This window comes from Oncorhynchus keta, chromosome 14, assembly GCF_023373465.1.
Source record: "Oncorhynchus keta strain PuntledgeMale-10-30-2019 chromosome 14, Oket_V2, whole genome shotgun sequence".
In the NCBI taxonomy this organism is placed as follows: domain Eukaryota; kingdom Metazoa; phylum Chordata; class Actinopteri; order Salmoniformes; family Salmonidae; genus Oncorhynchus; species Oncorhynchus keta.
In genome coordinates this window covers 28441054-28457132 of record NC_068434.1, presented here as the reverse complement: position 1 = coordinate 28457132, position 16079 = coordinate 28441054, and the positions used below count along the sequence as shown (strand labels likewise).

General features: G+C 44.0%; 1 protein-coding gene across 1 annotated transcript in view; it reads left to right on the top strand.

Annotated features, from left to right (window-relative positions):
* Window positions 1-11668, top strand: part of lmx1bb (LIM homeobox transcription factor 1, beta b) — a 62657-nt gene extending 50989 nt beyond the window's left edge. Inside the window, 7 exon segments of the mRNA XM_035785507.2 lie at window positions 3393-3625; window positions 5141-5316; window positions 6209-6286; window positions 6715-6781; window positions 8909-9028; window positions 9031-9069; window positions 10206-11668. Coding sequence (XP_035641400.2) covers window positions 3393-3625; window positions 5141-5316; window positions 6209-6286; window positions 6715-6781; window positions 8909-9028; window positions 9031-9069; window positions 10206-10357 — 865 coding nt within the window. The 3' untranslated portion in view covers window positions 10358-11668.
* Window positions 11669-16079: the final 4411 nt, after the last annotated feature.

Here is a 16079-nt window from a genome sequence, read left to right as displayed (position 1 = left end):
TCTATCTCTGTCCTCAGTAAACATACAGGACACCTGCTCTCTCTGTCCTCAGCAAACATACAGGACAGCGGCTGACTACACAACAAACTTCCTACCTCATCTTCCAGAGGGGTTAATATTGGCAGCAGAAGAAACTGATTGATCTTTGGCAGATAGATTTGATTGAGTCAGTTGGTCATTTTTTTGTCTTATGATTCATAATTATATTTATACGTTTGGATGAAAGTAATAATCTAACAATGCTGGCCCAACAACTCTTGCATCTCTTCCCTCTTGCCCCATTAGGCCGAGCCTACACTACAAACTGCAGACCCTGTTCATCTTATGTGTGGAGTCAGCACAACAAGTTGAGGTGTTTATTATAGTATTTTTATGGATCAGCGTAATCATCATAATCCACGTCTTTCCCTTGTCTCCCGTGGGCTTGTTCTCCCCACCGCCTGGACCTCTATCTGCTAATCAGGTAATGTTAGGGAGGTTGAATGGCGTGCCTCCCCCTGGTCGGCCTTCACTGCTCACACACTGGTGTTGTTTTAAAGAGCATTCTTTAGGAGCTGAACTTGGAAAGGTATTAAAGCGGGATTAGGGTCCTCCACAATCCAGTGCTTGTGTCATTCAGGGAGCTGTGTTCTCTTCTCTGCACCGTGTCCCTCCACCCCCTTTCTGTTTGATTGTGGCTAGCCACGGGAGTCGGAGTGACTAGGCCTTTCAAAGGAGAGAGGTAGGGTTAAATCCCTAGTCCAGTGCTCCCTGCTAATTCCCCTTGTTCCTTAGAGAAGGATTTACTTCTGCTGCCAGCTTCTGAAAGGCCCTCTCTGCCCATCCGAAAAGTCGCCGTTGCCTTCCTGTGGAGGTGTGGTTGCCATAGAAGGGGCGTCATGCATGGATATTCCATCTGAACCCCACTGAGAATGGGGAACAGGGGCCAACAACAGGCTAGAAGTCCGGATTAGATCAGAGGACAAAGCGGGACAGGAAGATTCCAGAAGGGACAAATAGGAATTACAGCACCAAAAATAATGCAAAGTGACAGAGAGGGGAAATAGAAAAATAATGGCTTACAAGATTAAAATCAGAGAGCAAAAGAAAGAGAAAGAAAGAAGGGTCTGAATAAGAATGTTTTCATCTGGGTGAGAAGATTTGAGAGAGCGGTTGAAGGTGAATGTGCAATCCGGGACATATCAAACCATACTAACAAGTCATTTCCTCTGCCTTTATACTCTCAGACTAAGACGCCAATCATTAGCTAAACATTAGAGCTGGACCTCTGGGCTGGTCTCCACACATTCCTCCCCCAATGTCCCTCAATCCCAGCATGCAACATTTCGACAGTCCTTCTTTCTAAAGCTATGAATGATTATTGATCTATCTTTGAAAAAGCAGGTGAAAATGTGGATTTGTGTAAACAGGGATAGCCAATATTCCAAGCAACTGCATGGTTGATCCACGAGGGCTATCAGTGTTACTGATCTCTTTTTGTTTTACGCGTATATTATTGTGGTAGACTTTTGGATGTTTTATGTCCCTGCAATAATAATCTTTTGATACGCAATGTATGACTATTCATATTAGGTGATCATTAAGGTTGTATGAATAGTATATTTTGTTGTGATCACAGTAATTTCATTGTTGAACAGATGTGCGTGATGTAGGTCAGCAGGTTGTTTTCACAAGAAGTCAGCGTGTTTGCAAAAAGTACTTTTTTTAAGGGATTATCCTCAAGGTTTTTCCATAGTTGAATAATAATCTTCTTAACGTATTGTAATAAATGACAGATTAAAGGATTTCATCAACCCTACGTGTGCTAATTCTGATATCTGATATATGTTGTTTTTCCATTATAGTGAGAAAAGTTCCAATAGCCTAGTTGGTTGGAGCACAGTGTGGGAAAATTAAGGTCGGAGGCTAGTTTTCACACTCAGGTCAAATGTGTTCGCCTCTTTGGATAATAATGGAATATTTTGTATTAAACATTTTATTTGGAGGTTATAATCATTCAGAAAATGTCATAGTTGCTCTATTATCAATGTCAATGATCAATTGTGTGATAATACTATTGGATAGCTTATAAAAGGACCCATCCACTGGAGTAGAACCAGTCTGATCTGTAGTACAGTCTGATTTGTAGTACAGTCTGATTTGTAGTACAGTCTGATCTGTAGTACAGTCTGATTTGTAGTACAATCTGATCTGTAGTAAATGGCAGCTCAAAGATGGACCTAATATGAGATGTTGACACAAGAGACAGCAACCAAACATGTACTATCTTGTTTCAACCATGCAAACAGCTGCTCTACTGAACTGTGTGGCAGACAAACTCCCTAGCAGTTTTAAATCAGCATCTACAATAACATTAGCATGACAAAACCTTCCCTGGGTTACTCTCCCCTCATATTTACACATATTCATCACTATCGCTCATCCCTGTCCTGTTTCAGGAGCAGATTATGTCAATTGCTGTGCTCTCTCCCTTGCACAATGAAATAGATGTTCACCAGAAATAGATAGGCGGCTGCCAGCTGTCCTCCAACCCAACGCAAACAAAGAGCACGCTAGTAAATCCAGCTTCAAGGCTGGCCAAGATCAACCACACTCTCTGTTCCTTGCTCCAGCTAATGGGGCTCCTTCTGAATGACAACAAATGAATTAAAAACTCTCCCAGCAACCAATAAAACAATACAAACAGTTTTACATCTTCATGAAAGGACAGAAAGGAAGATGGAGGTGTTGTTTGGGTACTGGTAATGTTGCAATGTACCATAGAGGCTGGTTTAGGATGGCCTAAGGTGTAACCTTAGATGAGGTCTGATATGTAGGAGGAGAAGAATAAACAGATATAGTGGGTGTAGAATAGAATGGGGAGGGGACACAGTGGGCATGTTCCACTTCTAGGCATTAATCAAACGGACCATGCTGACAATCTATTGCAACAGTTACATAGGGCCAAATATATCAGATGCTAATCCGACAGAGAAACAGTGATTACGATAAACAAGTGAAAAGACATGTGTAGGGTTTTAATGTGTGGATTCTAATTGAGCATTATAACTGACTGATCCCCGTGTTGGCCAGCTGTCTGAGGCTAAGAGGCATTTGGGTGCCCATGACCGAGCGCTGTTGGTGTGGCGTGGGGCTGGGGCAACCTTAGGCACTTTAACACATGAGCTCTAGTCAAAAGAATCACTTACTGGTACTGGCTGCCCACAGGATCAGCCCACAGCCTCCTGCCCCCTGCCCCTAAACCCTCTTAATCAAAAGCCCATGGTGACAGGCCAAGCTAGGGAGACTAAGTAGACCCCCTTGACTCTGTGATGAAATAATAATATTAATGTTACATACATTTTCAATGCATCAATTAGTAATGGTACCTTTTCTCTCATCTTCTTCCGTAGATTGTTTGCCACCAAGTGCAGTGGATGCCTGGAGAAGATCGCCCCCACAGAGTTTGTGATGCGTGCTCTGGAGTGTGTGTACCACTTAAACTGCTTCTCCTGCTGTGTGTGTGACCGGCAGCTGAGGAAAGGGGATGAGTTTGTCCTGAAGGAGGGCCAGCTGCTGTGTAAGAGTGACTATGAGAAGGAGAAGGACCTGCTCAGTTCTGTCAGCCCAGACGATTCTGACTCAGGTAGGACCAAATCCTTTCCAAGACCAAATCCTAACCCAAAAACATATTCTGGTTGAGACACCCAGTCTTTTGTGATTCATTTTATTCTAATGGATATTATGGGCAGTGAGCAGAAGCCAATCTGTATTAATGTCTGTTAGGTTCTTGTGTGGGCGGGCTGTTGTGCTGGAAGGAATATAATCAGTGTATGATGTTGACTGACGGGAGGATTTGGGGTCTTTCTGCAGAGGGCCGAGCGTAGCTCCTCTTATCTGCTACTCTGTGTTCTTTGCATCCTCGCCTCGCCTCCACACAGTGAGGCATCTCGCCAAGCCTTACTGTTCAGACCCATCTGGCTCTCATTTAAACACACACACAAAGGCAGAGAATGTATCAAACCGTCTGTGCCTGTGTACACTTTTGTCAACTTATAGGAATATTTGTTTAACTTCCGCGCTTCGTTTTCTCCCAGTGTATCACACTGGTATTTTATGGAGGGTCTCCAAAATTCCAGAGTTGACATGAACAGAGTATAACCTTGACGTATGCAGCAGACAGAATGTTGAAATCAACGGGAGAAATACCATTTGGCCTACGACACCACACTATTTACAGTAGAGATGATCAGAACCAGATGACAGCTTACAGAACGGAACCATGATGTGTGCATCTCTAAGCAATCACTGGAAGCCCACATCATTTGTTGCTTGAATTGACATTGCTGCTGCTTCTGAGAACACTGCCTCTCACTCACACAGGCCTTGTATTATTTTACTAATGCATTGGGGATACATTATTCAACACAGGAGTCAAAGCCATTATGTTTAGTGTTATAATTATGATTATCTTTCTATTACACTGATATTGCTTATTAGATTAGCAGACTATTTTGATGATTAAGCAATTTAGCTAGTTTGTTAAGATAGCACTTAATGTGTGCCAATAGAGAGAAACATCAAGATCCCTTTATGGACACATTTAATTACCATAGACAATAAAATATACATCAGCTTTCCACCTTTTGGTAACTTTTGCAATTTGTCTCTTTATGCATAGCGTCCTTTCAGTCTTTTTGTCTGTTGGGACCCAATGTGCATTTTCCTTTTATTTTAAGTTTGTGTGGTTATAAAATATATATTTCCCATTTCCTTTGATATCTTGAGTTAATTTCCCATGCCTTTTCATCTTGGGGTGGATCTGCTATGTAGGATTCTTATCAAAGATTTATTTGGTGTAAAACAACCATTGTAATGAATTACCAATGACACAATGTCAAATCTAATGACAAATGTGCATTTTTCATTATGCTTTTCAGTCCTCTGAATGTCTAATCGTGCATGTGGCCTAATGTTTTTGTAATAAATTGATAAAAATGTATTAAAACCACGTGTCTCCATTCGTTATGGATACAGTTGTGGAGTCTGAATCTCTTGGAATTGAAAAGAACAGACCATATATTTATCAGTAGACTGTCAGGGATGTTGTCAGCTCAAACCCATGCTGATATTGGTGAAAAATGTCTGTCTATCTATGCAGAGAAAAGTGACGATGACGATGTGGATATCAAGCAGGAGAAAGGCACGGGAGGCCAGGGGAAGGGAGATGATGGGAAAGACCCCAGGAGGCCCAAGCGGCCACGCACCATTCTGACCACTCAGCAGAGACGAGCTTTCAAAGCCTCCTTCGAGGTGTCCTCCAAACCCTGCAGAAAGGTGAGGCCCTTTCCTGTCCTTCACATGACCTGATCTCTGCCACAGCAGCTCTACTCTCACCAGACAGACAGACAGACAGACAGACAGACAGACAGACAGACAGACAGACAGACAGACAGACAGACAGACAGACAGACAGACAGACACATACAACACCACTGTCTGCCTACTGAACACTGAACAGAGCTGAAAACTAACACTCTAACACTGCTGGCTGCAGTTTGAGCTCAAAAGTAGCTGAGCAACAAGTTTATGTACAGAAAATGACCTGTAAGAATGGCCTACGTTGGAAAAGCTACTTGAAATGTCTGCATGGCTACATTATACACACATTGTGAACTGAAACCTGGGTTTTGTGAAACAAAATCAATCTTTTAAGCTTGCTTTGACGTGCTTTGGTGGTATACGGTCGATACAAATCCACACTAATATTTTAGAATATCCCCCTGGACAGACTGGCATGTGGAGAATTGGATGCATGCCATGAGGCCTACAGTAGTTTTACTAATCAAATTCTCAAATTCAAAAAATCTCCAGCACCTCAGAGCTGTGCTTTGAAGTGGCAAGCAGCACTCTGGTCTGTGTTAACTGAGGTAGAGGGTAACGCAGCCCGCCCGCCCTGCGCCAAATGACATTCTGAGAGAGAGGAACTGCATTTAGCGTAGGCCCTAAAAGCATTCACTGCACTCGGTCCAGAGCTTTGAAGAGGCAGTAACCAAGCAGTCCAAAAAGACCGCCACATTAATTCAACATTTGAAATCAAAGAAAATAGAGGCAAGGCGCCCACTTGGAAATATGCCACAAAAAAATAGAAAAGCACATACGATTCCAATCTGTAGTTAAATTTGTGTTCTTGTATGATGTTAAAATGCTTTTGTGTTGACTATTAAAGGTGAGAGAGACTCTGGCTGCTGAGACAGGTCTCAGTGTTCGTGTGGTACAGGTGTGGTTTCAAAACCAGAGAGCCAAGGTGAGAGCATAACCACCCCAAAGGCAGTGTTATTTGAGATAATGATGTTATTTGTTACTAATCAAGAGAACAAAGTAACAACAGCAATGGTGCACATGGATTGGCTGGAAAGGGCATAACATTACTTACTCTAAAACAGCTATCAAATCACCACAGCTATCAACGATAAATTGAACTTTTTCATTGCATTCCTTTCAACTCTGTAAAGTTAAAGTGCAATGCTTGCAAATCTACCTCAGTCTTCCATTAGATGTCTCCACCCACTGCCTTTTTTGATATTATCTTCAAAAGCCTTTGATAATGAAGTACAGTCAGATATGTGTTCCTGTAGTTCACTCAGGGGTGAGCAACAAGGAGCATCATTTTCAAATTAAGAAGAGCACATGTTAGTTTGGGGAGTACATTAAAACTCTGTCTCCTTCTTTCAGATGAAGAAGCTGGCAAGAAGACAGCAGCAGCAACAGGAACAACAGAATTCTCAACGGCTTGGCCAAGGTACAGTACACAGCCTTCAGTTCAGCCTGAAATAGGGCAACACCCACTGTCCCAGTATCATTTTTAATAGCGGTTTCAGTAGTTTAAAAACAGCTGTTATTACCATGATTTTAGACAGTTATTTTGCATTTGACATGATGTTTAAATGGTGATCTGGGATTATCACATAGCAGAAATGAAAATTATGTTTCAGCCAACTAAACGTGTAGCATGACACTTCAATGAGAAGCACAGAGGCAGGATAATCACATACTGTACACCACAGCTCTGTGTGACCACCCTAAAACATGGCATTAATTGAGGAACATGCGAACCATTGGAGTAGAACGGTCGTAATGGCTTCTGCTCATGTGTGACCCACCTCATATTATCCCTAGTGTCCACTGGTGTGCGGAGGTGGAGGAGGCTAGCTAGCGTCTGTGGCCCCAGTCAGGCGTGGTATAAGGGAGACCGTGTCTACTGTGTGTGTGGTGTGGGTGGGGAGATTTACAACTCAAACCCTGTTAAGCATCCTTGTAAATTAGATGACCTGTTCTGTGTGAGTACTGTAGTCTGCATGCTGTAGCCAGGTCCAACTCTCGTGTCCCCGTTCAGATACTGCATCTAAGGTAGCCTAGTGGTTAGAGTGTTGGGCCAGTAACCAAAAGGTTGCTGGATTGAATCCTTGACCTGACAAGGTAAAACTCTGTTGTTCTGCCCCTAAACAAGGCAGTTAACCCACTGTTTGCTGGTAGGCTGTCATTGTAAATAAGAATTTGTTCTTATTAACTGACTTGCCTAGTTAAATAAAGTTTAAATAAAAATGTTAAAAAATGATGTCATACACACAGGAAGTTAGAGCCACACCAACACGTGTTCACAGACAATCTTCAAAGCAAATAAAAACAGAGGAAAATAAAGAAATATTGCAGATAATGCCATGGGAACACACTGCCAGGCAAAATACCTAAAGCAGTTGTAAAATGTTTACAAAGCATATTAGATTGGGATTTTTAATTAAGTTAAATGGTGGTAATGATATCATTCCAGTCATAGACAAAAGCTTAATTGGAAAGGCATACATCCACTATGGAGGAAGCATCTCACAAAATATGGTAAGAAAACACAAGAATTATAACAGTGAGAAGGAAGAATCAAAACCAGGTATACCGTAGACATAAGATTCACGATTTAAGAGATGTTGCACTAGAGAAATTACAGTTTTACAAGTTAAAGGAGCTCTATATTTATTTTCTGTGGAAATCCCAAGGCTTACATTGACATTGTATTACTGAACAGACCGACATTGCCTTGGTACTGAAAATCCATGAAGATCATTGAATCATTTTCGGATTCAGTATAAACTTAATGTAATAATGCTTTCATTTTATGGACCAGTTTGTAAAACTGACCTCGTGGTGTGTTAATTTATGGACCTTTTGTCATGCCCTGAAATCCCCAAAAGTGCATACTGTGGATAGGATAGTATGGGAGGAGATAGGATTTACAGTGCCTTTCAGCAGGACAATAACCTAAAACACAAGGCCAAATCTATACTGGATTTGCTTACCAAGTAGACAATGAATGTTCCTGAGTGTCCGAGTTACAGTTTTGACTTTAAACTACTTGAATATCTATGGCAAGACCTGGAAATGGTTGTCTAGCAATGATCAAACATGTTTTCACTTTGTCATTATGGGGTATTGTGTGTAGATTGGTGATTTGTTTCTTTATTTAATCCATTTTGAATTCAGGCTGTAATAACAAAATGTGGAATAAGTCAAGGGGTGTGAATACTTTCTGGAGGCAGTGTATGTATTTAAGATAACAAAATCCACTCTGTGCTGTTAACTTAAACAAGAAAAAGGGTGGTGAGCTCCAGTCTTGAAGCAACAAGGGCTGTGTGTGTGTCCCACTCACCTCTGAGTGAGTCAAGAGCAGCCTTCTATCAGGAAATGCTGGGAGAATCTCCATTGGCCACAGCAGAGCAGGGAGGGTTTCCATAGAGACAGTGCTTTTGGTCTAGTTTCTATATTAGATTTAGAGTCGATGGCTTTCCTTCCAGCTGAAAAATGCGTATCAGCTAAATGCCTCTTCCACAACAGTCTTAATGTAAACTCTTTCTCTGTGTGTTTGGCTGTGTTACAGAGGTGATGTCCAATCGGATGGAGGGCATGATGAACTCCTTCACGCCACTGGCCCCGCCCCAGCAGCAGCTGGTTGCCATGGATCAGAACGGCTACAGTACGGACCCCTTCCAGCAGGGCCTCACCCCCCACAGATGCCCGGAGACCATATGAACCCATATGGTGAGCATCAGTCCCCCTGCCCCTCTACTCAACCTCACACACTCCCCAGTGTGGGACATGTGTTCAGGCCACAGACCTCTGGTTTAGGCATATCGCACAAAGTACAAGCACCCCCCCCCCCACCCCCACATGAGATGACACAAACAGGCCACTGGTTTATTTTGAAGTTCATTTTGAAATCAATCCAACATGTTTTCTACTACCCTCCTACTCCCACCCCACAATCACTCGCTATATTCTCTCTATGCATGGGGTTTGGTGACATGCTCTGGTATGTTATCTGACAGTTTGCATTGCGCACTATGTGAAGAGCTTTTAGAAAATCCAAAGGGCTTGCGGTAAATTATAATCAAAACAATGGTGACCATGATGAGTATAGTAATGTGCCACGATGCAAAATAACCATTTTATGAGATTAATATGTGACAATCAGAGGGATGCAGCTGCAAGCAAGAAAAAACGAATATTTGAATCTATCTTGAATCTGTTGTTTTATTCTTCCCTTTACTTACACGGGTTGAAACGTGTAGAAGAGAATTCTGACCAATGTCTCCAACCCCATGAAGATGAAGCTTCTTCAACTTGATATCATTTTTTTAAGCCACCATTTTGTTTCTTGCAATTGCAACACCCAAAGTCCCAGTCTCATCACACTCCCTCTATTTTTATGGGATAAATAGAGGGAAGGATGATATTGCCAACACATTAAACGATATGCCTCTTCATCACTCTGTCCCCGTCTTGTGTAACAGTGCCATTAAAATCTGGAGTGCAATAAAGTTAACAATTCCCGCAAGGAAAATAATAGGACAAGAAATGATGAGATGCATATTAAGTTCTTTGTTGACATGTTCCTCTCAGATCTATAGTAACTGTCCCAGGAAGGCAGGACAATGACTTCAGAGAGTTATTGTCAAAACAGTTATCAGAATTACACTCTAGTATGTAATAACAATAATTCAAAGTGGGATTCAAGATGAACAATTATTCATTTTCAAGACAGTCATAAATACAGTACATCATCAGTATTATCAGTGCAATTGGAAGTTGCAGTTTGCTTTTATTCAATGTGCCATGTTTAGTATTTATTTTTTATGTATTCTTGCAACTTATTTTTCTCTTTCTTTTCTTTACAGGTAATGACTCAATTTTCCATGATATAGACAGCGACACATCTTTAACCAGCCTCAGTGACTGCTTCATGGCATCTTCGGAAGTGAATATGCAAGCACGTGTGGGACCCATTGACCGACTCTATTCCATGCAGAACTCTTACTTTGCATCATGAAAGAACCACATACAGAAATGATGTTATGTAATATAGCAGATCATCCACAAAATCTGCTCCTCAACTTCCTCAACTGCCTCACATCAAGGAGTTTCCACACTGCTATGGACAAGACATAAGCAACAACCTCTTCCAGTGACTCCTGGATCATTTGCAGACAATGGACTCAAAGAGAGAGAAACTAGTTTCTCAACCGTGAAGATTCCCTGGGATGATTCTATTTTCTCCTCCTTTCTAGAGATTATTTGTAGCATATTTGTATAGTACTGTCACAGAAGTAGCACATCTTTCTTTGTCCACCTAAAGAAATGTAATTGAGCCACTGATTTAAAAAAAAAAACTCTTACCAAATACTACAAGCCTACCAGTTCTCATAACGCATGACTCCATAGTTAATCGTATGACCATAAAAGTGAAAAACCCTTAAAAAAAATCATGTGAATTTTTGAGATGTCAGAATGTGGTTTTGAACTCCATGTCCTCTTTATAATGCGTTCAGCTTGATCACATTGATAGTTCTAGCCCTAAAGAGAAGATATGGTGTTCATAGTAAATAGACAGTGTGTTCACAAGAGAGGACGTGAGTGTGTATTTGTCCAGGCGTCGACATATACACCTTTTGAAAAATAAATATGGAGTGTAGTGTCTGTTTAGTGTAAATACTTTCCCAAACAGATTGGTTGTGCATGTAAAAATGGAAAACATTCTATTTATTTAACTATAACATGCTCTTGAAGGTACTTATGAATCTGAAAAGCTTTATTTAAAAGGATAATATTTTGTTATGTAACTAATGAGTACCAGTGGAGGCTGCTGAGGGGAGGAAGGGTCATAATAATGACTGGATTGGAGTCAATGGAATGGTATCAAAAACATAGGGTATCAATGGGTTTGATACCATTCCATTCACTCCATTCCAGCCATTATTAGCAGCCTCCACTGGTGAGTACATGATTATTCAAATTAATTTGTATGCCATTTAATTATGAACCAACCATAACCCTTTTTTTGAGCCAAGCTGTAAATGAGCAAAATTGTGCTATTTATTTTGTACAGATTTGAGACCATGTCAAATGTACATTTTTAATGTTAAGAAATTGCTAAATTACCAAAGTCAATTGGTTCTCCTGATAATAGCTTAATTCATGCTACACTAAAACATCGTTGTACTCAAAAGACTAAACCTCATAATAGCAAATTCAACATTGTATTGTGTATTTTCATTGTATAGTAATAGTTCAAGCGACTGAACTCAAGGTTTATTTTTTATTTTTATTAAACTCTGTGAATGGATGAAATTTGCAATTGCAACCATGTTCGTTTTTGATTTTATTGAGAGAGAGGAGCATTTAGTTTATTATCTATTTCACTTGCTTTGACAATGTAAACATATGTTTCCCATGCCAATAAAGCCCTTAAATTGAATTGAGAGAAGAGGGAGGGAGAGAGGGGGGAAATGGGTCATTTGGGTGACTGAAAAAGAGAGCAGGATACTGTAGCATGGCTTGAGTAGGCTCCAGACACACCCCCAGCAGCTGCTTGAATGTAGGCTAGATACCACCTGGGTGATCCTTCATCTCCCTGACAGCCCCTCAATAAGGTCAGGCAAGCTGACACTTCCTCCAGAGCCTTGCCTCCTGCTTACTGCCTACAGTCTCTTCTAATCTCAGCTCTATTTTATCATACTAAATGAGGTGATACTTCTGTCCATTCAATTGTATAGTCCTCCTCATCCTCCCATTCTATGTCCTTTTATGACTGCAGGTTGACATTCTGCGAACAGTGAATCACATGTGATTGTATATTTGTTTAGCTTTTAGCTGCTGTGGTCAGGATGTTCACTTCTATTTTTTAAAATCATAACTGGGTAGTAAATGCCCCTTCTTTTTTTGCTGTGTGTTTGCTTCTGTGCTTCATGCACATTGTACATGAGAGTGTGTGTCACGTTGGTATGAATGATTCGGGAGACAGGCTCAGGAAATGTGTAATCGTTTTTTTTATTAAGCCCAAATTATGGCGTGCCGTGAAAAGGCACGGGGACGAAGACCAAACAAACACTATACAAAACACAGGGTTGAAACCCCCAAAAAAGAGTGAGGAATACCTCGAATAAATAACACATGCGTAAAATGATTAACACTACGGGACGAGACCCGTAATCATCTGCACAATGATTAACACACGGGACCAGACCCGTAATCATCTGCGCAATCATTAACACACGGGACCAGACCCGTAATCATCTGCACAATGATTAACACACGGGACCAGACCCGTAATCATCTGCACAATGATTAACACACGGGACGAGACCCGTAATCATCTGCACAATGATTAACACACGGGACCAGACCCGTAATCATCTGCACAATGATTAACACACGGGACCAGACCCGTAATCATCTGCACAATGATTAACACACGGGACGAGACCCGTAATCATCTGCACAATGATTAACACACGGGACCAGACCCGTAATCATCTGCACAATGATTAACACACGGGACGAGTGTCACGCCCTGGTCAAAGTATTTTGTGTTTTTCTTTATGTATTTGGTCAGGCCAGGGTGTGACATGGGTTTTTGTATGTGGTGTGTAGCTTAGTGGGATTGTAGCTTAGTGGGGTGTTCTAGGAGAGTCTATGGCTGTCTGAAGTGGTTCTCAATCAGAGTCAGGTGTTTATCGTTGTCTCTGATTGGGAGCCTTATTTAGGCAGCCATATTCTTTGGTTGTATTGTGGGTGATTGTGCTGAGTGTCTTGATGTCCTTAGTCTGTGTTAGTTTGCACCAGTTAAGGCTGTTTCGGTTTTCACTACGTTTATTGTTTTGTAGAGTTTGTGTTTTGGATTCGTGTTACGTTGTGTAAATAAACATGGATCACAATATAAGCGCTGCAGTTTGGTCCGACTCTCCTTCACCATTAGAAAACTGTGACAGAATCACCCACCGTAAACGGACCAAGCAGCGTGTCAACAGGCAGGAGCAGCCCAAAGAGGAGCTGCGTATTAAGGATTTCTGGACATGGGAGGAAATCCTTGACGGGGAGAGGACCCTGGGCTAAACCAGGGAGTGTAGCTGCCCAAAGGTGCAGCAGGAGAAGAGGAAACAGGAGCAGCCCAAAGAGGAGTACAGTATGGACTATACTTCTTGGGAGGAGATAGACAGGTGGGCGGTCGACCCAGGGAGAGTGCCGGAGCCCGCCTGGGATTCGATGGAGCAGTGCGCGGAAGGTTACAGGAGAATGAGGTTGGCGAAGCAAGCACGACGGCGTGGACGGAAGCCCGGGAATCAGCCCCAAAAATGTATTGGGGGGGGGGCTTACGGGGAGTATGGCAACGCCAGGTAGGGGACCTGCGCAAACTCCCTATGCTTACCGGGGGGCTAGAGAGACCGGGCAGGCACCGTGTTATGCAGTGGTGCGCGCGGTGTCCCCAGTGCGGGTGCATAGCCAGGTGCGGTATATTCCAGCTCCGCGTATCGGCCGGGCTAGATTGAGCGTCGAGCCAAATGCCATGAAGCCGGCTCTACGCATCTGGTCCCCAGTGCGTCTCCTTGGGCCGGCTTACATGGCACCAGCCTTGCGCTCGGTGTCTCCGGTTCGCCTACATAGCCCAGTACGGGTTATTCCACCTCGCCGCACTGGCAGGGCGACCGAGAGTATTCAACCAGGTAAGGTTGGGCAGGCTTGGTGCTCAAGAGCTCCAGTGCGCCTGCACGGTCCGGTCTATCCAGTACCACCTCCACACCCCAGCCCTCCGGTAGCAGCTCCCCGCACCAGGCTTCCTGTGCGTGTCCTCGGCCCAGTACCACCAGTGCCAGCACCACGCATCAGGCCTACAGTGCGCCTCGCCTCTCCTGCGCTGTCGGAGCCTTTCTCCTCTCCTGCGCTGCCGGAGTCTCCCGCCTGTCCGGCGCCGCTGCCGGAGTCTCCCGCCTGTCCGGCGCCGCTGCCGGAGTCTCCCGCCTGTCCTGCGCCAGAGCCCCTCTGCCCAGCGCCGCCAGTCTGCCCAGCGCCGCCAGTCTGCCCAGCGTCGCCAGTCTGTCAGGATCAGTTAGATCCACCAGTCAGCCAGGATCCACCAGTCAGCCATGATACACCAGTCTGCCAGGATCTGCCAGGATCCGCCAGTCGGCCAGGATCCGCCAGTCAGCCAGGATCCGCCAGTCGGCCAGGATCCGCCAGTCGGCCAGGATCCGCCAGTCAGCCAGGATCCGCCAGTCAGCCAGGATCTGCCAGATCTGCTAGTCAGCCAGGATCCGCCAGAAGTGCCCGTCGGCCAGGATCTGCCAGTCGGCCAGGATCTGCCAGTCGGCCAGGATCTGCCAGTCAGCCAGGATCTGCCAGTCAGCCAGGATCTGCCAGTCAGCCAGGATCTGCCAGATCTGCTAGTCAGCCAGGATCCGCCAGTCAGCCAGGATCTGCCGGAACCACCAGCAAGCCAGGATCTGGTAGATCCATCAACCTGCCTGAGCTTCCTCTCACTCCCGAGCTTTCTCTCACTCCCGAGCTTTCTCTCACTCCCGAGCTTTCTCTCACTCCCGAGCTTTCTCTCACTCCCGAGCTTTCTCTCACTCCCGAGCTTCCCCTCAGTCCCGAGCTGCCTCAGTCCCGAGCTGTCCTTCAGTCCCGATCTGCTCCTCAGTCCAGTGGGGTTCTGGGTGAGGACTACTAGGCCATGGTCGGCGGCGAGGGTGGTCTATCCAGGGACGCGAGGAGAGGGGACTAAGACAATTGTGAAGTGGGGTCCACGTCCCCCGCCGGAGCCGCCACCATGGACAGACGCCCACCCGGACCCTCTCTATTGATTTGAGGTGCGTTCGGGAGTCCGCACCTTAGGGGGGTTCTGTCACGCCCTGGTCAAAGTATTTTGTGTTTTTCTTTATGTATTTGGTCAGGCCAGGGTGTGACATGGGTTTTTGTATGTGGTGTGTAGCTTAGTGGGATTGTAGCTTAGTGGGGTGTTCTAGGAGAGTCTATGGCTGTCTGAAGTGGTTCTCAATCAGAGGCAGGTGTTTATCGTTGTCTCTGATTGGGAGCCATATTTAGGCAGCCATATTCTTTGGTTGTATTGTGGGTGATTGTCCTGAGTGTCTTGATGTCCTTTGTCTGTGTTAGTTTGCATCAGTTTGCAGGCGGTTTCGGTTTTCACTACGTTTATTGTTTTGTAGAGTTTGTGTTTTGGATTCGTGTTACGTTGTGTAAATAAACATGGATCACAATATACACGCTGCAGTTTGGGCCGACTCTCCTTCACCATTAGAAAACCGTGACAACGAGACACGTAATCATCTGCACAATGATTAACACACTTGACGAGACCCGTAATCATCTACCCAATCCAGAAGGGCACGAAAGCCCAAAACACACAGCACAGGTACTCACACGCACCAACGGACATAGTAACATTAATCGACAACCCAATGGAAACCAAAGGGCACATATATACAAATACTTATCATTGGGAATAGGGGACAGGTGTGCGTGATGAAAGTTCCGGAGGGATCCGTGACAGTGAGTGAGTGAGGTATTAAATAAATGTCCACCTGAAGACAACTCCACAGCAGCTAGAACAATGCGTGCGAGATCTACTCCTGTGACAGTGACGACCGAGGCTTGGAGTGCTTGTGGTTGTGAGTGAGCTGCTGAAGGCCTCCTCTCTCTGGGACAGTAGTATATCTCTTCCTTATCAACCTAGAGATCTGACATCACAGGTGTTGGAA